Raw genomic sequence first — 27973 nt, 5'->3', positions numbered from 1 at the left:
ACCTGGTTTTCGAGGCTGTCAGAAAGATAGTAAACTGGATCATAAAATTTCGAAACTTACAGTTACATGTGTAGGAAATTTTATGGACTTTTAAAAAATATAAAACTATTAGGGCTTAAATTTTTAGGTTTTACAAGAGTATTGATTTTTTGAACCCTTGTTTTTGAGCGAATTTTCATGATGGTTAAAACCAAAGAACCTTACCTACACCAAACCAAGAAGCGTAAACGCAAGGCTATAATGGATCATATTATCGTTTTCTACGCCTTCTAATTAGTAAATAGTACAGTACTTTCGCATCGGTGACACAATCAAAATCGTCAATTTTCATAAAAAAAAGAAAAGTTGCCATTATTTGTTAACAGTTTTCGAGGCTCGAACTTTTTTTGAAGAGCTGATGCTTTCCAGTCTAATAAGTACCACATATGCTAAATATCAGAGTTAAAACAAAATGCGGTCGATACTATTAATAACCAATTCTAACTCATTGATATCGTAATAAATTACGTTCAAATTAAAATCCGTTAGATTTATCTGTTTCATCTCATGCCACTAATGGTTTTCGCTTTTTTCTATTGCCTCTCTCACGGCCTACTCCTCGCAACAATCTATCGAAGTAGGCACTTCCACAAAACCATCATCGGGAGGTACTCGCGAGTCAATGAACTTAATAGGTTTCTTCTTGGCTAAATAGCAATATTCTTTCCTGTACGGCGAGGTAAAGTACAAAGGAATAACGCGACGCCATTGTTAATACAACAAAAGAACGGACACAGTTATTACAACGTTAAATAAAACGAAATTCGGTTTCGTGTTTGATTTTCGATTAGCGCTGAGGCTTTGGACATACGTCAAAAGGTCTTGTGTTAAACGTGAGAGAAAAAACTTCCACTACATGAATGCAGTAAAAAATATAAATTATACAATTTACATATACAGGGTGCTACAAATTCGAGGTACGATCATTGGTATCTCAGAAGCCGTAATAGATACGAAGATGGTTAAATTGGGGCAAAGTTGCGCCTTCGGATGTTCACCAAGATGCTATCAAAATACTTAAAAAATTTCAAGGATTGCTGAGTTTTTTGGGAAAACGGATTTTTTTGAAAATCAATTTTATTTTTTCCTTTCATTACTTTTTAGAAAATCAAAAAACTAATTGCACATTCTAAATGCCACTTTATTAGAGCTAACTGATAGCATTTTTAGATTTTTAAATTATCTGATAATTTGTGTATATGGATTACCACTAGAATATTTTTCTAATAAAAAATATGTGCGCCACTGATGGCCAAAATGGTAAATAAGTACTCATTGATTCCTCATCAAAAAATATGAAATAAAGTTCCTATAAGCCTGGGTGCCGAAATGCATAGTTTTAAAGTTACATCATGTTAGGACTTAAAAAATAGGTCTTTTGTAAATATCTTAAATACGATTATTTTTTAGTGAATTTGCTATAGATATCACTGTGTACTGCGTGTACGTCAGAGTTATAAATTTTAACAATATTTAATAATGCATTAGATTAAATAAATAATTTATTATTACTATTTTTATTTTATTAATTGTGGATGAATTGCAATTGCAATCACAATTATTGTTTATCTCATCGAGGAAATTGGAATGTACAAAATAACAAGATACAACCTTTAATGGGCATTGGATGGCATACACGCATACACTTTTTTGCTAACAAGAGGAAAAAAAGTCAGTGGCGCACATGTTTTTTTTAGAAAAATATTCCAGTGATAACCTATATGCACGTCCCTGGTGAATCTGTCGATACTTTTTTACCATTAAAATATGTAGCACTTATAGTAACTTTTACCCTCAAAATTTCATTCGAATCGCTAAAAGCACTTGGAAGAAACTTATAATATATCGAAAAAAAAATGAAGACTAACACTCGGTAGCTACGAAAGAAAGCAGAATCGGACCGTATGTTTAGTGATTCGGAAAAAACCGATTAATTTCAATAATCGAGTACTCGAGTTTTAAGCGATTTCAATAATCGAGCGATCGCTCGAGCGAATTTTCGTTCGTATTACAAATACGGTTTTTCGCGCGTCGCTTGTACTTGCAACTCGTAACGCCACTATTCTTTCGGTAATGAATGGCAAGTAGCAAGCGACTGAGCGACGAGTAATCGCTTGATTTAGTTTACTTTGAAGTATTGTCGATGTAGGTCGTAACATTTTGTAACGCAACGGATAACGTCGTATAAATTTGCTACCTGCAATGTATGTAGAAAATTCGCTCGGCTTTGTATGGAGTATGTCACATTAAAATCGGATTTCAATTTATTTCATTCTAGGATCGCTTGCGTTCGTCGCTCGTAACTCGTCACTTGCATCATAATCGTTGAAATAACCGACATCATTTCAATAATCGAGTAATCGAGCGAATTTTCGCTCGAGTTATCCCATCACTACGTATGTTGATATGAAAAATAAATCTTATTTTTACTTAAATCTTATTTTTACAAATCTCCGTGTTTTTTGAAACACCCTGTATACGTATAGTAAGTACATATATACAGGGTGGCGCACCTCATTCGCCTCGGTTGATTATACGAGAACGGAAAGATGTAGAAACAAAATATTTTATGGGTATGTGTGGGGAGTCAATGTGCACAATTTAAAATTATTTTGAAATATACCAAAGTTATATTTTTTCTTATGGAACACCAGGTATTATATTTTGGATTCTTGGGCCCAAAAAAGACATTTATCATAAGGGTTAAATATGTTTAAAATCATTTGTTTTTGAGATATTTAAAGATATTTAAATATGCATCCTGTACATTACTTTTCAGAATTAATTCTTGTGCTGAGTTTAAAGGCAAAGAAATAAACTTTACTGAAAAATGTTATTGCTGCCTTAAATTTATACAGGGGTACCAAAAAGCAGTGATCTAACGGATTTATACAGGGGTACCATAAAGCAGTGATTTTACGGATAGTAATGTTAAATAATGATATACTGGGAGTAGTAGATGAATACACACATGTAGGCCCAACACAGGCCCAAAAGAATATTTAAACTGATATGGTAAGGCAGTTGTGACATATGGCTGTAGAACTTGGGCATTGTATCAAAAAATCATAAGGAAACTCCAGAGTCCTTATGATAGACCAAAAGAGAGAAGAGTCATTAAGGTAGAAAAGCAAGATAACAGACGTCATCTACAGAAAATTCCTCAACTGCCAATGGAGAGATTACCTAGAGATTAGGACTGGCGGAAACCAAATCAAGTATAAACATATTTAATAAATTTTAATTAAAACACATCCTATTACATAAATTATGAATCCGCAAGTAATAGATACTTCAAGATCTATTAAAAATTGAAACATTCTAGGAAACATTTAAATCAACCTTTTCTGAGGAACTTAATAAAAACATTTAGTTTCTTGAAAACACACTGTATGAATTCTTGTAATATATACGGATTCTTACCATTGATCTAGGTGCTAATAAAAGTATGCCCTCGTTCTCTATTTTAAATTCTTATTTTCGAAGCTACAATTTTCCGTCATAAAATACGAAAAAATATAGATTTATGGCTGGGATTTACGAGCGCGACCTTTAAGCGTGGAAATAGAATGATTGCTTTAATCAGTTTGAAGTTTTAAGCATTAAAAGTACAACCAGGCCTTGGGATTTTGTGGTACTTCGCACATGATACATGCACTATTACCGATTCAGTACGCGCCTTGTGTAATAAATCCGAAAGTAATAAAAATTAATAAGTTATTGTTGCAGTTTCGATTGTTCGGTCACGAGTGTCCTGTCTAAAATGTAATAAAGTTAAAAAGTGTATAACAATAATAATAATAAAAGTGATTAAGTAAAAATGTTATAAAAACGTATTACTTGGAAGTAATATAATAACTTTTAGTGTATATTTGTCTTGGTCAGTTAATTCAAAGAAAATTTTTCTAGCTCTAGTTCATTGGAAATGTTTTTTTTATGCCATATGTGCCATAAACTATAAATACACAAGATGATTCAGTATTAGACTGAAAAACTTCAAAAAGTGATACCTAAACTAGATTTTTTAAATTACTGTTTCAAAATATTAACGCATATGAAGGGTCCAGGGGAAAACATGATAAGCGCGATTTTTTTAGTTTTAAGTTAAAAAAGACAATTTCTTGACAATATGGCAACATAGGTAGTAGATTAAATTTACAAGAAAGAAAAACCCATGCAAAAAGATCCAGCGGTTCTCAAAATTTAAACAAAAAACATTTTTTTTTGGAAATTTTCAAAGCAAAATAACTCGGTTATTTTGACTTATTTGAAAAACGCCCAAGAGAAAATTTGTTTCTTTTATCGAGATCGACCAGCTCTGAAAATATTTGCACTTATTTTAAGACTCACCCTGTATATTCCCTGCAGAGTTTATACATTTTGCAGGGACCAGCTAGATCTACTATAATATTATAAAATCCTAAAATAAAGAAATTGGGGCTTATCAAGTTTTTCCCTGGACCTTTCATATATTATAAATTATCCCTGTAGTAAGTACTCTTAATACTGAAAAACAGAAAGTTTTATCAACTACAACAAACATGGTTTCTTTTTTTAAAGTTAACAATCTAGTGAACATGCTTAATTTCTATTACTGATGACATGTATTGATTATTTCATTCCCAAATACCTTGAGAAGGGTTGTTCGTAGCGAGTTTTACCAAGAGACATTTTTTACGTAGCAGGGAAATAGCGAAAATGATCTATTCTCTCAATAATGTAATACAAGTACGTGCGAAAAGCTATTACATTTCAAAACACTTAAAAAATTTGTATGGTGCCTCCCACTAATAGGAGCCATACCACAGATTAGGTATGTACGTATGACTATGTATACAGATAAAAATCTTGTTTTTTATGATGATGAGCAAACGAGTAAAATTTCCTGTGCGCAAAAACAAACTCGCATTTAAACAGCGTAATAATTGGGCCGGTCAGGCTCTGTGCACAATTTTAGAGACCATAAGTGGGGGCGTGCTATGTGCGCAAACTAGTAACCTAACTAGTGCGCGCCTCCGAAAATTGGAACCACGAAAAACAATGCTTTTGACGATAAGTTTATAATCTGTATAATCTGTGGCCATACTGACATCGAAATCGAATTTCTCATGTTAAGAAAAAATATTTTAATATCCACAAAACGTAATCAACCTATATATTTATTTTGGGTTTCTATGTTCTCCAATTAATATAAGTATTAACTAATTGCAGTATACTAAAAAAAAATAAATTCCAAAAAAATATATTTCAGAATGTACAGACCTGTTGATGATGTCCAAAGATGTTTCTGCTCGCTGTCCACTCATTTGGAAAAGAAGGAGTTTAGATCGAACCCTGTGAAAGAGGCCTCTGGCTGGTTAGTCCTAGAGGACGGCTGGTGTGAGTTGTTTGTCCTCCAAAAAAGGTTTTTTGGAGGTGGAAGCCTGTGTTATTCCCCCGTGGCTGTCACCGATGGCAGAGTCCAAGGGTTGTAGCCCTTATTGTGACTGAAACAAAAAAAAAAGGGGGGTAACATGTAATTTAATATATATTAACATGTAATAAAGTGTAATACAATAAAGATTTTGAATAATAAATATAATAATATAATGAAAATGGACACTCATCTAACAATTCTAATAATTTATTTACATCATTAATGTCACAGTAATAAATTTACAATAGAACAGTTTCATCGACATCCCCTGCTACCATATTTTTCTGTCCCACCTACTGAAGGTATTTTTTATATTATTTTTGGTAAATGGGTTCACTTTTAAGTGGAAGTAGCGCTTGTCGTGCTTCTTCAGCTTTTTTTATTACTCCCTACATTTTAATGGAAACGTACCTACTCGAATGTGTCTCGAATTCGTGCGTAAGGCGTTTTTTGAAAAAAAAAACCTGAACTCGATTGACAACAACCGTCAATTTATAAACAGGCCATTTCCAATAGTAACCTGGCAACAAAGAAAGTTCCTACCGGCAGCGTTAATACAAATATATCGGAGGATTAATAAATGAAATATTAGTATCGTTTTAAAATGGGACAAAATATACTAAATTCAGTACGAAATAAAATTATCTATTTATAATATACTATAGGAATTATAAAGTCTTAGTAACCTGGAGCAATTATTATCCCTCGAACCATAAGCTTTCGGGCCAAAAATTTTGCCCTCGCTAGTATAACTTCCTTGATACATAAAAAACTATATATTGTATGCTATAAATTTATGCTTTTTAAAATGAGGTTTCTTGTAGACAATCTGGGCTTACGACCATTTTATGTTGTGCGGCTTGGTCCACACATCCACACATGGTCTGCAATACTTGACTTCATTGTTTCACCTCTTTGCTTTTTTTGTGTTTAGTCTCTCTAGGAGACGCCTTCAAATATAAATTAAATTTTTAAATGGAAAATTTTAACTGTTTTTAAAATATCCTCTTGACAATATAAATTATTACAATAATAAATAAAATACACCATACATTAAATATAATGTAATTATGTAGTAAATATTTACTACCAGCAATCAAACTACTTAAAAATAAAAGCTTAAGCCAAATATATTTGTTCTTATCTGTTTATCTTTTTTCGATATTTTTCTAAATTTTCATATACTTAATACTGTGATAAAAACTTAAATTATAACGCCACATAGATACCTGAATTATACTACCTAGAACATAATAATTATTTGATTATTTATATATAGATATAATTTATGGTTCCGAAATTAAAAAAAAACATAAAATCTTATAAATCATTTGATTTATTTTGAAGCTAGAAACAACGAGACGACAACTATTCGAACCATAAAATTTGATATGACTGATATTGGAGATGGAGAACTAAACTGTGTAAGACCGTTAATACACTATAAAATTTATTTGTGAAAGATTTTGTTTAAAAGATATTTTATGAATGGAGCCATATAACCATCTAAGATTCGCGAATGATATATAGTCCTAATTGCCAATAGTCCTTCAGAACTACAAGCACAAATTAATGAACAAAATACAGCCAGCAATAAAGTGGGTCCAACACAAACTAAAGTAATGTACAACGAACGAAAAGGAAAGACAAGACATTCTAATAAATCACACAACACTGGAAATAGTACAAGAATATAATATATATATTTGAGACAGCTAATACACAGCTCGGGATCTCTAATACCAGAAATCAACAGAAGAATTAAAGTAGCATGGAGTACTTATGGAAGAAACTCAGTCATATTCAAATCTAGAATGCCACTCTATCTAAAGAAGAAAACATTCAATCAATGTATACTACCTAGACTTCATCATCATGTGTACGTCATGACCTATGCATCCGAAACCTGGACACTTAAAACGGACATCACAAGGAAACTACAGGTAGCACAACATTCAATGGAACGCAATATGCTGACAATAACCAAGAGAGACCGTAAAAGAATAGAATGCATAGATAGAGTAGATACCACAAAAGACCCATAAAATAATAATAATAGTAATAGATGTCATCCATAGAGTCAAATCGTTCAAATGGCAATGGGCAGGACACCTGGCAAGACGAATGTATAACAGATGGACTACAAAAATTACAGCATAGTAACTACGGAATTAAGAATAAGAGGACCGAACCTGAGATGGGACCATGGTATTAGAAAATTAGCAGGCATAACTTGGGGCCGCATAACCAATAATAGACAACAATGGGCCCAACTCCAAAAAAAGTATGTAAGGGAGGCTACATCATAATAATTGTAAATGGTTGAATAAGCTAAAATAATGGATGATGATGATGATAGAATAGAAATTCAACGGAAAACAGTGGGAAAATTGAAACATATAGAAAATACTTGAATAGAAATGTAAACAAAAATATAGAGAACAAATTACAACTCTCAAATCAATTGATACGGACAAAGTTTCAATCTACAAGACAAAAATAACTCTCACTTCATTCAAACTGTTTCGGCTAGTATATGTACCAACTACTGTATACTGCTAGTATAGTACAACTAAATTTAACTGAATATGATAATGGTACCGTATGATCGAAAAAAAAAACATCATCAAGTTGGTTAGGGTTTTCCATAACAAGGGGTCGTCCTCTGCCGGAAACACTGCGACCTGTGAGGCCTATTGTGTTTTTCTCCTTTTTATATCTGCACCCATTCTCCTATCCCTGTGCCCTGCACTAACTTATGCAGGTCCTTGATAGGATGGGAGCATAGTTTCTCCGGTTCTAGCCTAGCTTTCCCAAATAAAAAGTGTCGTTTGCGATCCAGAGCCTCGCAATGACATATTATGTGCTCCGCTGTTTCAGGATCTTTATCGCAGAGTCTGCAGCAGAGACTTCCTTTATACAGGTTGAGCTTGTTCAGGAAACACTTGACAGCCATGTGTCCTGTTTAGAGGACTATTAGTTGTAATCCGCACTTTATTCCTGCTAAGCATTAGCAGTTCTTTTGCGGTATTAGAGCTAGGTCCTTTGATAAAAGCCTTGCTGTGTCTGTGTCCCTGTCTGTTTCTCCAATGGACATTCTGCTTTTCCCTGATCCAGAATTTTAATGCGCTACGGGCCATACATTTGGGTATTCCCAATACTGGCTCTGGATCAAGATATAATGCCGATGGCCTATCTAGCTCATCGGCATTCAGTTGGCTTAGAAATGACAATCAATGACATTCCCCATATAATTTTACATATAAAATGACAGCGATCTTCATTTCATATAGCCATCGCTGACGTCGGTTCCTTTCGATCATATTGTATAAGTAAAGGGGTTTTCTACATTTTATATATAACTGACGTAAATTTTAAATATTTTAGACTACGTTCCTTTAATTACAGATAATTACTATCGATCTTGACATAAGCAGGTACTTAATAGCAATATTGACGGAGGTGAAGCCTCCAATAAGGATATTTATTAATTCATGTCATAATAATAACGTACGACCTCATTTTTTTTCCGTTTCTGTGTCACATAAATTATTTTAAATGCGAATGCTACCAGAACTTTCAGAACTCGTTTTATAATTTACAAAATGAAATGTGGCATATTTCATTTAAAACGACAGACGGTTTTTAATAATGGTTGTTTCTCATTGACGTGTCACTTCTGTGTTAGATGTTTTTTCTCTTTCTCTTTTTTCATTATGAAGACTTATAAATTACTATCTTGAAACGAACATCGATCAAGGGAATAGAATTAATTTTCTTCTATCGATTGCTCATAGATATGTCAATTTTATAAAAAATAAGATATCATTTCGATAATTTTAAAATGAAATATACAGGGTAGTCCGAACTGTGTTTCGGAAACGTCGGCAGTATATTCAGCAGATAAAAATAAGTAAAAAGTTCGTATAAATGTACATATGTCCTAAAATGCGTAATTTCGGAGATAAAGAGGGTGTCCTGTATAAAACTACTAGGCTATAAAAATATATAGTTCCGTGATTTTTACGTAAAAAATGTCTCTTGTTAAAAATCGCTACGAGCAACTGTTCACAAGATATTTAGAATGGAAATAATCAATACATGTCATTATTGACAAAAAATAAATATGTTGAGTAGATAGTTATTTGACTGAAATGATAAATTTGAGAATTTTTATATTTTTTTAGATCTATACTGATATATAAAATCTTTAAGTGACTGACATACTGATTAATCACGATCCTGCTCAAACCACTCACGTAAGAAGCTCAATTTTGGCATACAGGTTGATTCTAGGGTGTAGAGGTTCGATAAGAAGGGATTTTTCGAAATTCTAGTTCCAAGAGGGTGAAACCACCCCTCAAATATTACAATATTCTTTATTTAAAAAACGGTCAAGTTTCCAAAAAAACGCTTAAACATGTATATTTTATTTTGTTTTTTTACATATTATTTTAGATTTTTTAAAAATGCATACAGGCTGTTTCGAAAAATCTGGTCATTGATTAATGACGATCCTGCTTAAAGGGCTTGACGTAAAAAGCTGATTTTTGGAAAACAGATTGACTTTAGGGTGCAGAGGATCGATAAGAAGGGATTTTTCGAAACTCGAATTCTAAGGGGGTGAAACTATCCTTCAAATATTAAAATATTTTTTATTTAAAAACCGGTGAGTTTTTCGGAAAAAAGTCTTAAACACGTATATTATGTTTTGTTGTTTTACATATTTTAAGATTTTTTATAAATTTATATAGGGTGTTTCATAAAATATGACCATTGAGTAATCATGATTCTGCTTAAACTGCTTGACGTTTAAAGCTGATTTTTCGCAAACGGATTGACTGTGGGGTGTAGAGGTTCGATAAGGAGGGGTTTCTCGAATCTCAAATTCCAAGAGGGTGAAAACGCCCCTCAAATATTACAATATTTGTTATTTAGAAAACGGTTAGTCTTTCGGGAAAACGCTTGGACAAGCATAATTTATTTGGTTTTTTTACATATTTTGAAATTTTTTAAAAAATCATACAGGGTGTTCTAAAAAGTTGGGTAATTTCTTAACCACGATTCTGCTTAAACTGCTTGACGTAAAAAGCTTATTTTTGGCAAACGGATTTTTCGAAAGTCAAATTCCAACGAGATGAAACTATCCCTCAAATATTACCAATTTATATAATAATATCGCCATATTGTTTTTTCTCATGCTGACATAAATGTGAGAAAATTTTATCCAGTTTGTATGTTAATGGAAATTTTTGCTTTGCTTTATCATCACCATTACAAATGATTAATTCGATGCGAGCGAAGTCGCTGGTACACGCTAGTCAATCATAATTTTTTTTCAGAATTTTATATTAACAGTTTCATTATATTAAAACAGTTTCTGTTGAACTTTTGGCACAAAAACATTTCAAATTTATGATTTCAGTCAATAAATAAAGGTCTCTAAAAAAAGTCTCTTGGTAAAAATCGCTACGAGTAATGATTCTCGAGATATTTGGAATCGACATATTTAGTCATAGTCAACATATTTAATTTATGTCAATGACGACAGGTATTGGTAATTTCGATTCCAAATATCTCGAGAACCGTTACTCGTAGCGATTTTTACAAAGAGACCTTTTTCACGTAAAAAATGTCGTAAATATGTTATTTTGTACTCAGTAGTTTCATACACGTTCGGACGAAAAGTTATTACTCTTCAAACCAGTTAAAAATATGTAGGTGGCGCCCTCTACAAGTAGGTGTCATATTAACATCAAAAATAAAATTTTTCATGTCAAAAAACTCCCAGACACCAATTTTCATCCAAATATTGACGTTACTTCAGAAATTATTTGGAAAAAATCGAAATAAAAATGAAACTTCTTCACACTGTATCACCTAAACTAAGCTTTTTAGGACATACATTTATACGAACTTTTTTACTTATTTTTATCTGCAGAATATGCTGCCGAAATTTCCGGAATACAGTTCGGACCACCTTGAAAAGGATAGGACTTGAGAATGTAACCTAAGGATCAGAAGAGGACCAAAATAGATCTGAAAAGGTCGCAGTCGAACAGACAAATTATATAAATAGATAAATATTAATGTAAAAAATTGGAAAACCAAATAAAAACAAAAACTTACATAAATATTAAGTTTGATTAAAATTACACTGATACCACAATATCAACAACATGGTTTATTTTCTGTTCTTTATTTAATTCTGTCTCATTTTAAAGTTCGTGTTGAAATCCTTTCTGTCGGGGCATTAATAAAGTTAAAACCTTTCAAATCCACAACTAGCAACAACAGTCTGCAACATGAAAGATCGTTGTAGATAAACAGCTCTTACCGGGCAATTTAAGTCAAAAAATTTACATAATTGATTTCATCGCCATGGCTGCACGCGATAACTTTTTGTTCTCTGTAATTTTTTCGAAATTTTTTCGCCTCTTAAGCTTCGCGAACACTCTATTGATATTATGACAGTAAAATGTCAGTAAACATGTTCTGTGGAAATATTAAAACACTAATTATACAATATGTATTTACATAGTGCGCACATTAAGACACCTTTCAGCATTGTTCAGTGAAATAAGTATACAGGGTGGGCCGAATTGTATTCCGGAAACTTCGGCAGCATATTCTTCAGATAAAAATAAGTAAAAAAGTTCGTATAAATGTATGTTCAAAAATGTTTAGTTTCGGAGATACCTACACGGTGTAGAAATTTCATTCTTATTTTGGTTTTAAGTAACTTCAATATTTGGATGAAAATTGGTGCCTGGGAGTTTTTTCACATGCGAGAAATTTGATTTTATGTTAATATGACTCCTACTTGTAGAGGGCGCCACCTAATTTTTTAACTGGTTTGAAGGGTAATAACTATTCGTGCGTACCTGTATAAAACTACTGTGTAAAAAATATACATTTACGAAGTTTTCTACGTAAAAAAGGTCTCTTGGTAAAAATCGCTACGAGTAATGGTTCTCGAGATATTTGGAATCGAAATTATCAATACCTGTCATCATTGACATAAATTAAACATGTTGACTAAATAGTTATTAGACTGAAATCATAAATTTGAAACGTTTTTGTGTCAAAAGCTCAACAGAAACTGTTTTATCATAATTTTTTCGAAGAAATTATTTAAAAAACGATGAAAAATAAATTTAAAAAAATAAAAATTTCCCAAATTTATTATTTCAGTCAAATAACTATTTACTCAATGTGCTTATTTTTTGTCAATAATGACATGTATTGGCTATTTCTATTCTAAATATCTTGAGAACGGTTGCTTGTAGCGATTTTTACCAAGAGGCATTTTTTACGTCACGGAAATGTATATTTTTTCACTCAGTAGTTTTATGCAGGCACGGACGAGAAAAGTTATTGCCCTTCAAACCAGTTAAAAAATATTTAGGTGGCGCCCAAGAACAGATAAAACCTAATAGAACTGCTGATTCAGCCGAAAGTGCCAGGTGAATTCTGCCAGGTGCATTCGAAAACTCCTCGCTTTGTGACGTCATTGTAGTCATGATAGTGTGTGTATTATTGGTTGCCGTATGCAAAACATTCATTATTTAGTTTGTTTATTTAAACACCTTATATGTATGCAATATAGAAAATTTCGGAAAATTAAATACCCGGATAATGCATTTTTAAGAACTGCAGTTCCCAGCATCACCTTCTGCAGGTATTCTTTTTAGAGTACTTCCATATTTTGCTTTAAAATAATTAATTAATAAACAATATCGTAGGCACTTAGTCACAATCCACAACACAAAATGAACGTATTTATACATTCTATAGCTCTACAAGCTTTAAAAACAACCTTTTTCATATTTAAAATCGACAAAATAATTATGTCAAAATTTCTCAGCTGTTATCTTTATACGTTTACCATAATACAAACTATCATGACAAGGACTACAATGACGTCACAACTGTCAGTTGAAGTGCGGGAAGAGGCAAACGTACGTCTTATGAGGGTGAGCAATCCTATTAGTTTATAATACTGTTCTTGGGTGGCGCCCTCTACAAGTGGGAGTCATATTGACATGAAAATCAAGTTTCTCATGTCAAAAAACTCCCAGACACCAATTTTCATCCAAGTATTCACTTTACTTTAAAAATTATTTGGAAAAATCGAAATAAAAATCAAATTTCTAAATCCTGTATCTCCAAAACTAAGCATTTTAGGACATACATTTATACAAACTTTTTTACTTATTTTTATCTGCAGAATTTGCTGCCGAAGTTTCCGGAATACAGTTCGGACTACCCTGTATATGTAATAGAAACTAAATTAAGTTCGGATTTCCACTGCCTTTATTTATTTTGTTTATTAACGGAAGCCAGAATTATCACTGCCCGTTATCAAGTATGAACTATATAATCTAAATCCTAAAACTACTGAGCTTATATACTTGCCTATAACATGATAATATGTCTGGGATATGATGGGAAGAAGGCTACATAATTTACAGCACCCCCCACAAACACTAGAGGATCTACGCAACGAAGTTCAGGTGGCCTGGGATACAAAACACCAAGAAAATATTAACCACATTATCCAATCGATGCTGGATCTTCAACACGTCAAGGCAGAATATCTCAGTTTTTACGTGACTTTTTTTGGGTTTAAATTCTAATCGCTAACTACTTAGTGGTAGACCAACAGACTGTCAAACTATAGTGGATATTAAAGCACTCTCCATTCCATAGATAAGGCAATATCACTTAGTATATTGTTCGTTAATATTACCTCAATTATTTTTTTAAAACATTTTTTTTTAAATTAATTATTCAGTGCTACAAAATTCATATCGATTTTGGATACAAGGTTAAATAATTCAGCGATATAATCTATAATAACTTGATGGAGAAACAAGCATTTGTCATTATAATGTCTGATTGTATCGAATATATAACAAACTGGAAATAAAAAAATAAAAATTATTGCCCTTGGCTAACTTGAATCTTGAATAGAGTAGCCAGTATAAAGTAAATTTTATCTTTTATAACGTCTAAATTGAGTCCTACATTTTACGTAATTAGGGTTGTACAAGGGCGGTTATAAAGAAAACAATTCCAGGGGGGGGGTAATTTTGTATTTTTTTTAATTAAAAACACATAAGCTTCATTCAGAACCTCCCAATTAGTGGAATAAATTAGTGGTTTCAATTAGCGTAGAAGTTTGGTCACCTATTTTTACTGTAAGCATTCAGAACGTCTTAGAACGAATTCAGAACGAATTAATGGTAGTAATTTTCAATTAGTCGAAAAAGTTAACAAACTTTTGACTTTTCCACTAATTATACTTCAAAATTTGCGGGGAATGTCATTTTGGCCTTTGATTATCATCCGCCAAGAAAAATTTTGGTTAGAAATCAAAAGTTTTATAAGCTAACTATTATGCTTTCTCTGTGGATACAACAGACTACCGCAAGCTGTTGCTAGGATATTTTATTAATTTTAATTGTGGTTTTTTAGACATTGTGAATGATCGTAAACTAAAAAGTATAAAGTGTAATTGAAACCACTAATTTATTCCATTAATTAGTAGGTTCTGAACCAATTAGTAGAAAAAGTTATCAAACTTTTGACTTTTCCACTAATTATACTAATTTCTCTTACTGTGGTTAGAAATCAAAAGTTGATTGTTTTATAAGCTAAATATTAGGCTTTCTCTATATGGATACAACTGACTAACGCAAGCTGTTGCTAGGATATTCTATTAATTTTAATTGTGTTTTTTAAACATTGCGAATGGAAACCACTAATTTATTCCACTAATTGCGAGGTTCTGAATGAAGCTTAATATAGAAATAATATCAATAATAAATGTTTTATTCTTACATTTGCTTTTCTTAAACCTGCTGGTCTTAAATCTGAGACTGAGGGATTCTTACTGGCATGTCATGTTGATCTAATAAATACTGTTGTGTGCCGCAGTCAGTTTACTGATTTGAAATACTGGTAATAGAAAAGAATAAGCAAAGGAAGCACATCGAGCTGATTGTCGAGGTGCCCAGGCTATACTCTGAACTACAATTAAGATTGTCGGCGTTTTAGGAGGGTGAGACAAGGTTCATCCGGGCAACATACGACTCGAGCGTAAAAAAATTACGTTTACTGATTTGAAATTTTGAATACTATTTACTAGTTCTAACAAATCGTCCTTATTCTAACAGAAATATGATATACTAGCGTGTACCAGCAACTAACCGTTTTTTAAATAACAAATATTGTAAAATTTGATGGGCGTTTTCACTCTCTTGGAATTTGAGATACGAGAAACCCCTCCTTATTGAACCTCTACACCCCACAGTGAATCTGTTTGCCAAAAATCAGCTTAAACTTCAAGCAGTTTAAGCAGAATCGTGATTACTCAATGGTCATATTTTATGAAACACCTTGTATAAATGTTTAAAATAACATAAAATATGTAAAACAACAAAATAAAATATACGTGTTTAAGAGATTTTCCGAAAAACTCACCGGTTTTTAAATAAAAAATATTTTAATATTTGAGGGATAGTTTCACCCCCTTAGAATTCGAGTTTCGAAAAATACCTTCTTATCGAACCTCTACACCCTAAAGTCAATCTGTGTGCCAAAAACCAGCTTTTTACGCCAAGCGCTTTAAGCAGGATCGTGACTAATCAATGACCAGATTTTTCGAAACACCCTGTATACATTTTTAAAAAATTTTAAAATATGTAAAAAAACAAAATAAAATATACGTGTTTAAGCGTTTTTTCGGAAACTAAAATTATAATATTTGAGGTGTGGTTTCACCCTCTTGGAACTGGAATTTCGAAAAATCCATTCTTATCGAACCTCTACACCCTAGAATCAACCTGTATGCCAAAATTGAGCTTCAGACGTTGAGTGGTTTGAGCAGAATCGTGATTAATCAGTATGTCAGTCACTTAAGAATTTTATATATTAGCACAGATAACACTATGTGTTATCTGTGATATTAGGATTATGTGTTATCTGTGATATTAGTATAGATAATAATAAATTGCTAAAGGGGATTTTTTCATTTGATGTTTAAGTTAATGTAAAATTTACTAAATTATTTTTTTGAAGTTTGATCAGTCTAAGGGGGGTAATTACCCCCATTACCCCTCCCCTAACCCTAAAACCGCGCTTGGGGTTGTACGTAATTTATAGTAGTCGTACGAAGAGCTAGAAAATGAGAAAAAAAATTTTCGGGTGTGTCAGATATTCAAAAGACCATTTGGACGGGACCAAAACTCGTGCCAGATTTTTTAAAAATACATAGTTCTTTCCACTATACTTTATTGATGATTTTAGTTAATTTGGGATTGTGAAAATCAGCAGATTGTTATTCCTCTGATTTTTGAATGATTTCCTTCAACAGAGAATGTCCAGGTAACTTTTTTGCAACATTGTGACTTGTGACTCTCCTATTTCCTTGTAACCTTGCCTTTGTCGGTTAGGCACTTTTTTATGAGTAAAAAAACACTGGTCTTCTTTGTGTTTCCAAAAAATAACTATTTTTTATTTTGTAAATTTTCTTTCAGTGGCAAAAAAAATCTTTGCAAGCAATTAGCAACGCGGCCCAAAGGTTTAGATATTATTTTTTGGTTCTATTATTATTAATAATTTTAGTCTAAAAACGTCTATTTTCTGTCTCCACAGACATCAATAATACTGAACATCCGATATTCTGATTTTCAAGTGTTATTTTATTAGCGGTATTTCCAACACAGATCTTCTAGACTCACATCACCTCTCCTGAAAATACAATTTCAAGTAAAAAACGTGTATTTTCAAGTAGATTTTTATTGATTTAAAGTACTTTTAGAGTGCATTTTTTTTCAAACACGAATAATATATCTAATTAAAATTATTGCAAACATTTTTATCACCATCATCAATCTTAATCTTTCCTGATACACTACTTAGACAATAATTTAAAATATATATATGAACCTTGATCCAAAATCCAATTGTATTTTCGAGATTTTGTATTTTTAAGGTCGTCTGCCAAAAACGTTGTATTTTGAAAAATTTGCTAATCGTGTTAATTCAATATTATCGCATAACTAACATTTGCAAGGTTTAGACAAACACACTTGATACTAGGTTTGGAGGTTAGACATAAATGTGTTAAAATGTTAATAAAATAAATGATATTTGCTCAAATTAAGTTTAGTACAAATATTTGTTTTAGTAATATATTACCACTAATTATTTTTAATTTAACAAATTTGAAAAATAGTCGTACAGATTTTCTAACATGTATTTGTGACTATAAATAGATTTAAGGCAAATTGAAAACAATGTTAATTCATGTCAATATCAGGGTTAAATGTTAACACATAATCTATGAATTTTTAGTTACACAAATGAATAAATAATAACCAACACTCATTAAAGATTTTAAATTGTTTTTTTTTGAACCCTTGTTTTTGAACAAGGATCGGAGAAGAACTACTGGAATATGTAGCGGAATTCAATTATCTCGGCAGTTTGATTTTGGAAAAGGCCAGTATCGACTCAGAAATTCAGCACAGGATTAGCAGCGCTTCAAGAGCATTCTGGAAATTAAAAGACAGGGTTTTTTACAACCATGACCTGAGCACAAAAACGAAACTTGCAGTGTACCGAGCAATAATAATCCCCACCATGTTATATGGGAGCGAAACCTGGGTGCCGTACCGCCGACACATGAACGCATTAAACAAGTTGCAGCAGCCAACTCTTAAGAATCCGGTGGTTCCATCATGTCTCAAACGTATCGGTCCTTGAAAAAGCTAACTGCGAGAGTATTGAAGTCATGGTTACAAAATCCCGCTTAAGATGGGCTGGTCACGTATGCAGAATGCAAGAAAACCGCATACGAAAATCTCTGCTTTACGGTGAGCTTGTAGACGGGAAGAGGAGGCCTGGGGGACAACTCAAAAGGTACAAGGACATTTTCCACGAAAACTTAAAGGGGGTTAATGTGCAGAATGAGTGGGAAGTAGCAGCTCACAATAGAACTCAATGGGAGAAGAATTGTAAACTCAGTTAACAGCGAGAACCAAAAAGTTAAGAGGCAACAAAGCAGTGAGATTCTTGAATGTCCGGAGTGCGGTAGACAAATAACATCACGTATTGGGCTTTTCAGTCACAGAAAGGCTCATGAAAGAAAACGCCTTGCGTGACCATCTTCTGATGCGTGTCAAATACTCGTCAGCGAGTAATGGCAGTAGTAGTAGTAGTAGTTTTTGAAGATGGTTAAACTTTACCTACATCAAGGACCTTAAATGCAAGGCCAAATATTTTCGTTTTTACACCTTCTAGTCAATAAATAACAGTAGTTTTATTAAAATCGACATATTTCGCCCAAAATCAACAATCTTCATGACTATATGTTTGGAAAAAAGTTGAAAAATTGCCCATTTTAGGCTATTTTTTACCCGCTTTTGAGGCTCTGAGAAAAAATTATATGAATGTTTGGATAAATGTTTTGGATTTATTAGAAAATTAATTTCACGAACCCTTGTTTTTGAGGGAATATTGATGTTGGTTAAAACTTTTCCTACATCAAAGGATCTTAAATGTAAGACCACAATGGCCTTTATTTTCGTTTTCTATCCCTTAGTTAGAAGTTTTATCAAAATCGTTGACATGTCCAAAAATTCCAATTTTCATGACTATGTGTAGGGAAAAAAGTGCCCATTTATGGCTATTTTTTATCTGGTTTTGAGGCTCTTAGAAAAACAGATCATATAAAACCAGGTCATAAAATTTTGAAAATTACAGTGTTTGTAGGAAATTTTATATATTTAAAAATATAAAACTATTAGAGCTTAAATGCTCTGGATTTATTAGAAAATTAATTTTAGAAACCCTGGTTTTTGAGCGAATTTTGATGATGGTTAAAATTTTGTCTATAACAAATATTAACGCAAAATACTAGTTTTAGGTATCTAATATTACATACAGGGTGAGTTTCCTAAGATGTTCTCTATGGGTATCTTGGAAACTACTGGAGATAGAGAGTCGGTTAAATGGGGAAAAATTGCAGTTTTGTGGGGTCATAAATATGCGCCTTTCAGATTTTTGAAAAAGTTCATGGCTTACTAGATATTTAGAAAAAAACAAATTTCGGCTATTTTAAAAATTGTCCCTAATTCCATTATAAGCTATTTTAGAGAAAAAGTTTTCAGATAAAAGTTGTAGATAATCACATCCTTAATGAGATCGTGTCCTCTGTTTTTTTCTAAAGCCTGTCATTTTTGACATATCACACAAACATATGTTTTTTTAAATGGAAACCATAGTTGGCCATGACTTCATAAAAAGCGGCATTTTTTAAGTTTTTAGCGATATAAGCTATAATATGTTTTCTTCGAAAAATTACTGAGTTATAGCCAATTCTTATCATTTTTAAACAATTTCACTTAGTTAGCTATGGAAACAAGTTCAATCGCCGTTACTCTCAGATATGTGAAGCTGTCACATTCAAACTTTGTAAATTAAAATAAACAAAAATTGTAAATATGAATTTCTCAAATGAAGAAAAGCGTGTAGATACTCGCGCATCAATAGAGTGATTCCATTATGCCCCCCCCCCGCATAATGAAAGAAATGTTAAAAATTATTGATATCATAATAATATAAACTCAGGTTAAGGTTTAAATTTAAGTTTTAAAATAAGGTTTACAAAAGAACTTATGAATTACGAGAGGCACTCGAAGTGGCGGTACGAGAGAAGTTTAATTAAATCAACCGGTCCTTTTGTGAGAATAGGTAATAATTCAGTTTTAAAAAGATGTAACTCAAAACAATGGAATTTTTGAACATTTTCTAAAATAACTTAAAGTGTATGCAGTGACTCGACTGCAGCGATATTATTTTTTTAAGTTTTAGTTTGTGTAATGTAAATTCTAAAGAATTTACATTACATTTAGTAATATATTCTGACTTTTTATAAGTTATAAATCACAAAAGAATAAAAATGCCATGCAATCTAAGTGAAATTAGTCAAGAGAAATAAGAATTGGCTATAACTAAATTTAACTTTTCTAACAAGTCTTGAAAATCGTTCTCTAAAAAACATAACATTCACCGGTCAACGTATCCTCGAAAATGTATGGTCAAGAAAGTTGAACCAATAATCTTACACGCTTTTCTTCATTTGAAAAATTCATATTTACAATTTTTGTTTATTTTAATTTACAAAGTTTGGATGTGGCAGCTTCACATTTATAAGAGCAAAGACGATTGTTTCCATGGCTAACTAAGTGAAATTATCTAAAAATTATAAGAATTGGCTATAACTCGATAATTTTTCGAAGAAAACATATTATAGCTTATATCGCTGAAAAGCTTAAAAAATGGCAATTTTTATAAAGTCATGGCCAACTATGGTTTCCATTTAAAAAAACATATGTTTGTGTCAAATGTCAAAAATGGCAGGCTTTAGAAAAAAACGGAGGACGCAATCTCATTAAGGATGTGATTATCTACAACTTTTATCTGAAAACTTTTTGTCTAAAACAGCTTATAATGGAATTAGGGACAATTTTTAAAATAGCCGAAATTTGTTTTTTTCTAAATATCTAGTAAGCCATGAACTTTTTCAAAAATCTGAAAGGCGCATATTTATGACCCCACAAAACTGCAATTCTTTCCCAATTTAACCGACTCTCTATTTCCAGTAGTTTCCGAGATACCCATAGAGAACATCGTAGGAAACTCACCCTGTATAAAAAAATTATCGAATTTCACACAGAATATAATTACAAAATAAATATTACGGTGACACATTACAAAAATATGTATATATGTTTTATCAGTCACACACTTTTGAAGCACCCTGTATACCGATGAAAAATGATTTTAAATCAAGCTTCCCTAAAATTTGTTTATTTAATATTTTTTCGTAATTCTAACGATATACAGGGTGTTTCAAAACAAATGCGAAAAACTTCAGGGGGTGATTCCTTGTTCAAAATAAAGGGTAGTTTGCTTCATAAACGTTGGGTCAAAAGTCAACCATTAGGGAGATATCGCGGTACAAAGATGGCGGAAAAATAATGTTTTTATTTTTTTATCTTGAAAACGAAAAGAGATAGACTAATAAAATTTTATGGAAGCATTACTGTTATGAAAACACACTTTTTGGTAATTTTTTCACTTTTTTAAAATGAGTGGAAGGGGTTGAAATAAACTACCCTATCATTCTTGTTAACGAAATTTAAAGAAAAATCTTATCAAATACATGCAAAAAAATTAATTTGGATAGTTTAGTTTGTTTAGAAACTTTTTTATCTCTTGTATTTTTTTGATAAAACTCACAGATTTGAAATTAAAAAATAAAATGTAAAGCATTACATGTCAGGACAAAAAAACATTTTCTGATAAAAAATCTAGTGGGCTGCTGTAATTTATTTAGGAAAAAATCTAGTCGGCCGCTCTTACTTTTTAGGATGTTCCTAATATTATTTTATTTGACATTACTCTACTGCAATACGTTATTATCTAGATTATTATTATCGTTATTATCACTAGATCTTAATCTAAAAATGTTTTTTGTCCTGACATGTAATGCTTTACATTTTATTTTTTAATTTCCAATCGGTGAGTTTTATCAAAAAAACAAAAGAGGTAAAAAAGTTTCTAAACAAACTAAACTACCCAAATTAAAGCATTTGCATGTGTTTGATAAGATTTTTCTTTAAATTTCGTTAACAAGAATGATAGGGGTAGTTTATTTCAACCCCTTCCACTCATTTTAAAAAAGTAAAAAAATTACCTGAAAGTGTGTTTTCATAACAGTAATCCTTCCATAAAATTTCATTAGTCTATCTCTATTCGTTTTCAAGATAAAAAATAAAAACATTATTTTTCCGCCATCTTTGTACCGCGATATCTCCCTAATGGTTGACTTTTGACCCAACGTTTATAAAGCAAACTACCCTTTATTTTGAACAAGGAATCGCCCCCTAAAGTTTTTCGCATTTGTTTTGAAACACCCTCTATAAATAACACTTTTTAAAAATATTTTTAAGATTTATTTTCAGAAAATTAGCATATTCGTTTCTTCTAAAAGATTCTTTATTTTAATTTTAAATAAACCATTCTCTGTTTCTTGACCGCATTCTTGAATTAAAGTAGTTAAACATGTGAGTCTTAAATGGTATAATTTTAACATTACTGACCATTTTTACAGTAATTACATATAACCTACTTCTCTAACATCCTCAACTTGATAATTATTGCATCTTCTATTCCTTTAAATGAAAATAGTATGATCTTTTTTGGAATACCTTGTATATCATTAGTAAATAATATTTTATTGTGTGATATTTATGGGTAACTTCTCTTTTTTCTTATTTTACTTTTGTCAAGATTTGTTTGTTTCAGTACTTATTAACACAGTTACCATATAACAAAATCTTTAATTCGATTTAAATAAAGCTCATTGTTCCATCAAGTTTTTATAATTTTAGCTATTTTATATATACCTACATGTATTTGTGGATAAAACCACTCTTTAAACTGTGATAAAACGTTCTATTAAATTCGTGTTTTAGTTGCATTTTATCGAACGTTCTCGCTTTTAAACTGTTAAATAATAAATAACTACTAAAAATAGTATATTAAAAAATAAAATATTAAAATATCGGTATAGCAGTAAACTTTTATGAAATGCACCGTAAAAATTGCAATAAAGACTGTAGGCGCTGTGCTTTATTTCTATTATAAAGGATCGATAAAATTTTATGCTGTTTCTTACCTTCCGAATAAAGGATGCCATAGCGCGTGCGCCTCCTGCATTTCATCTATACTCCCCGTCGTACTCCCGACTTCCGGCACATCATCCAGCATCGCTTTTGGGTTTCCTCTTAGGCTTCCATTAGCTCCACTTCCTTTGCTTTTAGCTCTAATATTCGGTGGGCCAGACAGATCTATAGGTCCCTGAAGCTGTTTTGGGTGATCAGAATGAGCTTTCTCGACTTGAGATCCTTCCTTGTTGAATAGAAATGGAAACTTTGATGCCTTGGTTCCATTACCTTGCCTCATCATTTGATGTTGATGCTGCTGCTGAAGATACTGTTGATGCTGATGCCTCATCATCTTCTCCTGTTGCATCTGCTGAAGTTTCTGTTGTTCTTGCATCATTTGCTGATGCAGTCTCTTCTCCTGTTCATTAAACTGAGCTAAAAGACTAGATTCTTTGCTAGAGTTTTGCATAAACGACGGGCTAAGTTGTTGACTGTGCTTGTTATTCGAACTGACGTTATTTTTGTGACTGAATGGATTAAATGGAGGTACATTCAGAGCCAGGTTGTTACTTCCTTGCTGAAATCCACCCAATCCCAAATAAGGATTTTGCCAGCCTGATTGATTGCTCATGGAGCTTTGTCCATACAGTCCTTGAAGCAACGATTGTTGCTGTTGCAAAGCCTGATTTTGAGTCATACTCTTGTTGTGATCGTTATTGGCATTCGAAGGATGCCTGGAATGATGTCTATTTCCATGAGTTTGATGGGAATGGGCTTTCTTATTTTCCAAATTCGTTCGAAAGTTCGGCTGATTCAAAATGGAGCTCTCGTAAGGATTTTTGTTTCTCAGCATACTGGCCTGCATCATTGCTTCTTGCCAAAGCGATAACTCAAGAGGATTGTTGAAATTCACTGGAGGCATCGAAGGAAAACCTACAGGAGGACCTGCCTTGTTTCCTAGGATCATTTGTAGACCTGGGTGAAGCTCACTAAGCTGATTGGGAAGGTATGGTAGTGACGATGCAGCATATAAAGCTTGAATGAATTCGTTATGGTTTTGGTAGTTCGCCATGGCCTCGAAAGGATTGGGACAAGAAGACCAGAACAGGGGATTCAAAGCTTCGTTGGCTGCTTCGATGTCACTTGCTAGAATATTTTTAGCTGATGTATCAGGTACAGAATTTGATGGTTTAGTAGCACTTTCAGAATGTTTTCTTTTGACTGGAAGTTTCTCGTTATTGTTCCTCTCAGTTTGTCGACTTGGTGTTTTAGGGAGTAACTTCGAAACTTCCACTTTGTTAGAACTTGATGCACCGCTGTTTGCGTTGGACTCCAAAGCAGCTAGTAGCCTATCTTTGTACACGACCAGAATATCATCAAGAGGAATATTCTTATCGGGTTGAGTACTAAGAATTCTTAGAATTTCTTTTCTGGGATGTTTCAGGAGGTTGGCAAAGCAGTCTTTTGGTACCATAATGGGATTTGGAATGTCCATTTCAGCCAGGAGCTGTTTATATTCTCTCAGAGGATCCTGCGGTTCATTACTTACAGTTTTTAACAAATTTCCTATTCTGGAATGATTCTGAGATGCAGGTTTTGGAGTTTTCTCTTTAGTATGATCCAGATTTTCTACGTCTTTATCCAGCAAAGTCTTCAAAGTAATGTCATCAGGCTTCATTTTCTTTAGTGGTGGTTCAGAATCAGGATTATGGATTTCCTCCGAGCAAGTAACAGTGGGACTGGCAGATTTTCTACATTTCCCTAAATCAAGAGGTTCTTTCTGTTTGGTGATGGTAACCTCCGAATTCAAAGGCATTTTTTGAATGGAACTGGACAGAAGAGACTCCAAAAATGCTGACCTGGACTTTGAAACAGTGGTACTGGTCGAGACGATATCAGGAGATGGAGGAACAGCAGGTATTCCACTGGGTTGGGGTGACTGAACTGCTTCGGAATTCTGAGATGGCGGTCGAGTTGAGTCAAGCTTAGGAGAAGAATGAGTTTTGCGTATACTTAAATCAGTAGGCCCGTCTTCATTATCATCTGGTGGGTTGGTATTGACATCGATGGTAAGGGCAGGTAATTTTTTTACCGATAAATCAAGACATATGGCTGGTTCTTCTTCTTTTTGCTCCTTTATCTCCTCTACATGGGTATCTGGAGATTTTTCTATTTCTTTTGGAGTATCTGATGATGGAACATCAATTTGTGTTTCTGATTCTTTAGGTTCAGTTTCAGGAGTTTTCGGTTCCGAAGTCGCTTCTATTAGAGGTTTTAGATCTTGTGTTGCTAAAGTCTCTTCATCTTTTTCAAGATTTTCATTGTCGGACTTTGTTTCTAATGCATTTTCCAAATTTTCTACATTTTCTGTTTGATCATCAGTATTAGTATTTTGAAGTATATTTTCTTCTGGTGTAGAAATGTTTTCTTCAAAGATCTTTTCAACTAACAGGCTAGCAACTTCATCTATGTGCTTATCAATAGACTCATCTTTCTCATCTCCTAAATGCAAATCATCAGAAAGAGGATGCTCAAACTCATCTTTTATTTCTATATCAAACTGAGCGTTTGGTTCTAGAGATGGAATAGTATATTCAGATACAGGTTCAATACTAGAAGGGAAATCTTTGAGTTCCTCTTGTTTTATTTCTCCATCAAACTCATTTTCGTCGTCGTAGCTTTGAGGGCTTTGCAATGACCTTTCCAGTTTGGTCAGAATATCGTTCATGGACATCTCGTCGTCATCGTTATAACTACAGCCTTGAGACTTGTGCTCGTCATCGGTCAAGTCGATCTGGCTCACGATGTCCATCTCCTGAGCTTTGCTTTTTAGGAGTTCGTCAATATCTTCCGTGGTATGGGATTTCACGCTCGGTGGTCGTTCACCTGAATCATTTTGGTTGTTCCAGTTTTCAGATTGGATGTGTTGTTTCAGTTCGAGTTCGGCTACAGCCAGTAGGTTTTCTAAGGGACTCACTTCATCTGAGGAGGGTGGTCTTTTTACCTGGATCGTGTGCAAGGGGAGGAGAGACTCGATGTTTACGTTCTCCGATGTTACCCAGGAGGGTTCTGGAGGTGGGGGATGTTCAGGTTCCTGTTCCTGTTCATGATCGGCCACTTCGTCGTCGTTTTCGGGGAATTGTACGGAAGCGGACTTGAGGTGTGTTGTTTTGGATCGCTTGGAGCGACGCTTGTGGTGACGATGGTGCGGCGGCGTGCAAGGGTCGGTCGAGGTCTCGAGCTCAGCCGACGCCCTGGGGGCGGCCAGCATCTCCGTCCTGGGGATAGCGCGCCAGCCGTGCGCCGTCTTGGTCAGCAGGATGCGGTTCCTCTTGTCGTAATCCTCGCATTTCACGTCCACGATGCGCGTATCTTCCTGACGGACCCACACGAAGATGGGGTTAACTCGCGGCGGGCGGTCTAGCGCGGGCGACGAGCTGCGGCTCTGTTTACCAACAGAAGAAGCGGCCCGGCGGCGGCGACGACTCCGACCCCGGTGAGGGCGGCGAGGGGCGGCAGCGGCGCGCGGCTCCGGACCACGTGACGGCGCCGCCGCCGCATCGATCGCCTCGCGGGGGCGGCGGGGGCGCGCCAGGGCCGCCAGGGGGATAAGGCCCGGCACGGGGGGCCGCGCCGGCCCCAGGCTCATGGGGAGCGCCGCATCCGGACAGCAGGCGGCGGCACGGGGCGGCAGAATGGCGGCGACGGGGCCACCACCGCCAACGTTGCGAACTGGGGGCTCGAAGGGCTCGTGTCTCGTACCGTGTTACGGACCACGTTGCGGATCGACGGCCGCGGCAAACTGCTCGCCGCTTTCCAACATTTGCGTAGAGTTTGTTGGCCTGGAGGCGGGCTGCAGATAACCCCACCTCGGAGGGAGGTGCCAAGTGCGCGCGCTGCGCAAAATATCTGCTCACGCAGTTGCCACTTCACTCATCCGCAAAATCTTATTATCTCGTTTAATTATCCACTTTTATTCGATTATCATTTTTAGCGCGATTCTTTTTATTTTTATCAACTTTCGTATTAATAAATTAGTTTCATAATACAATTGAAACGTTTATTTGAAAAACATTAAATGTGCATTTTAACCGACTTAAGTAAATTTGTGTACCTAGCTTATAGCAATTATTGTATTGTTTGGTTTGGTTTGGGTTGTATATACCTAATAAATAATAAATAACACTTTACCGGGTTAAAGGTAACGCGTAAATAGATAAAAGTAGTTTCTGTTGTGTTAGATTTCCAAAATATTAATCAAATTTTTGTATCTTCTTACACTATTGTTAAAAATTGCATGGAAAAAAATATGTATAAAAAAAGTTTCTGTTAATAGTTTTGTTGTTTAATATGCACTAACTTTTAAATTATTAAAAAAAATATAAAAAAAAAACATTTAAAAAATGAATTTTCTTTAAACGACGTCAACAGTTCTACTTAATAATTTATGGTAAAGTATTTTTTTGAAATTTTGTTTATTAGTAAAATTAATAAATACTCATTTAGTTACAGTAGGATTGAAAAAAACGCAATGTTATTTTAAAAACGACGATAGGTGTTATAACCTATATAATTTTACAGTAGATCCCTAATATAATAGAGGTACTTTTGGTGTTACAACAGCAAAATATAATAAAACTGGACGTGCGTTTCTCTAATTATGTTAACATCCGCATTTAAACAGATTAGATTAGATTCTGCGAGGTAGCTACTCTTCCATTGCAGCCTTTTCAGATCCATTGTGGTCTTCTTTGGATCTCTGGGCCACATTCTC

At 33.7% G+C, this 27973-nt stretch overlaps 1 protein-coding gene across 2 annotated transcripts in view; it reads right to left on the bottom strand.

Moving 5' to 3' along the window:
* The window catches only part of LOC115879960, a 58133-nt gene extending 31143 nt beyond the window's left edge, over positions 1 to 26990 (bottom strand). For both annotated transcript variants that reach the window (XM_030897027.1, XM_030897026.1), the window contains exons 1-2: positions 23211 to 26990; positions 5302 to 5525 (exon numbers count right to left, since the gene is read on the bottom strand). In XM_030897027.1, coding sequence (XP_030752887.1) covers positions 5468 to 5525; positions 23211 to 26848 — 3696 coding nt within the window. In that variant the 5' untranslated portion in view covers positions 26849 to 26990 and the 3' untranslated portion in view covers positions 5302 to 5467. The remainder of the gene's footprint in view (positions 1 to 5301; positions 5526 to 23210) is intronic.
* Positions 26991 to 27973: the final 983 nt, after the last annotated feature.

This window comes from Sitophilus oryzae, unplaced genomic scaffold, assembly GCF_002938485.1.
Source record: "Sitophilus oryzae breed Bouriz unplaced genomic scaffold, Soryzae_2.0 scaffold_1590_pilon_pilon, whole genome shotgun sequence".
Classification (NCBI taxonomy): domain Eukaryota; kingdom Metazoa; phylum Arthropoda; class Insecta; order Coleoptera; family Curculionidae; genus Sitophilus; species Sitophilus oryzae.
This window is presented reverse-complemented; position numbering and strand designations above follow the sequence as displayed.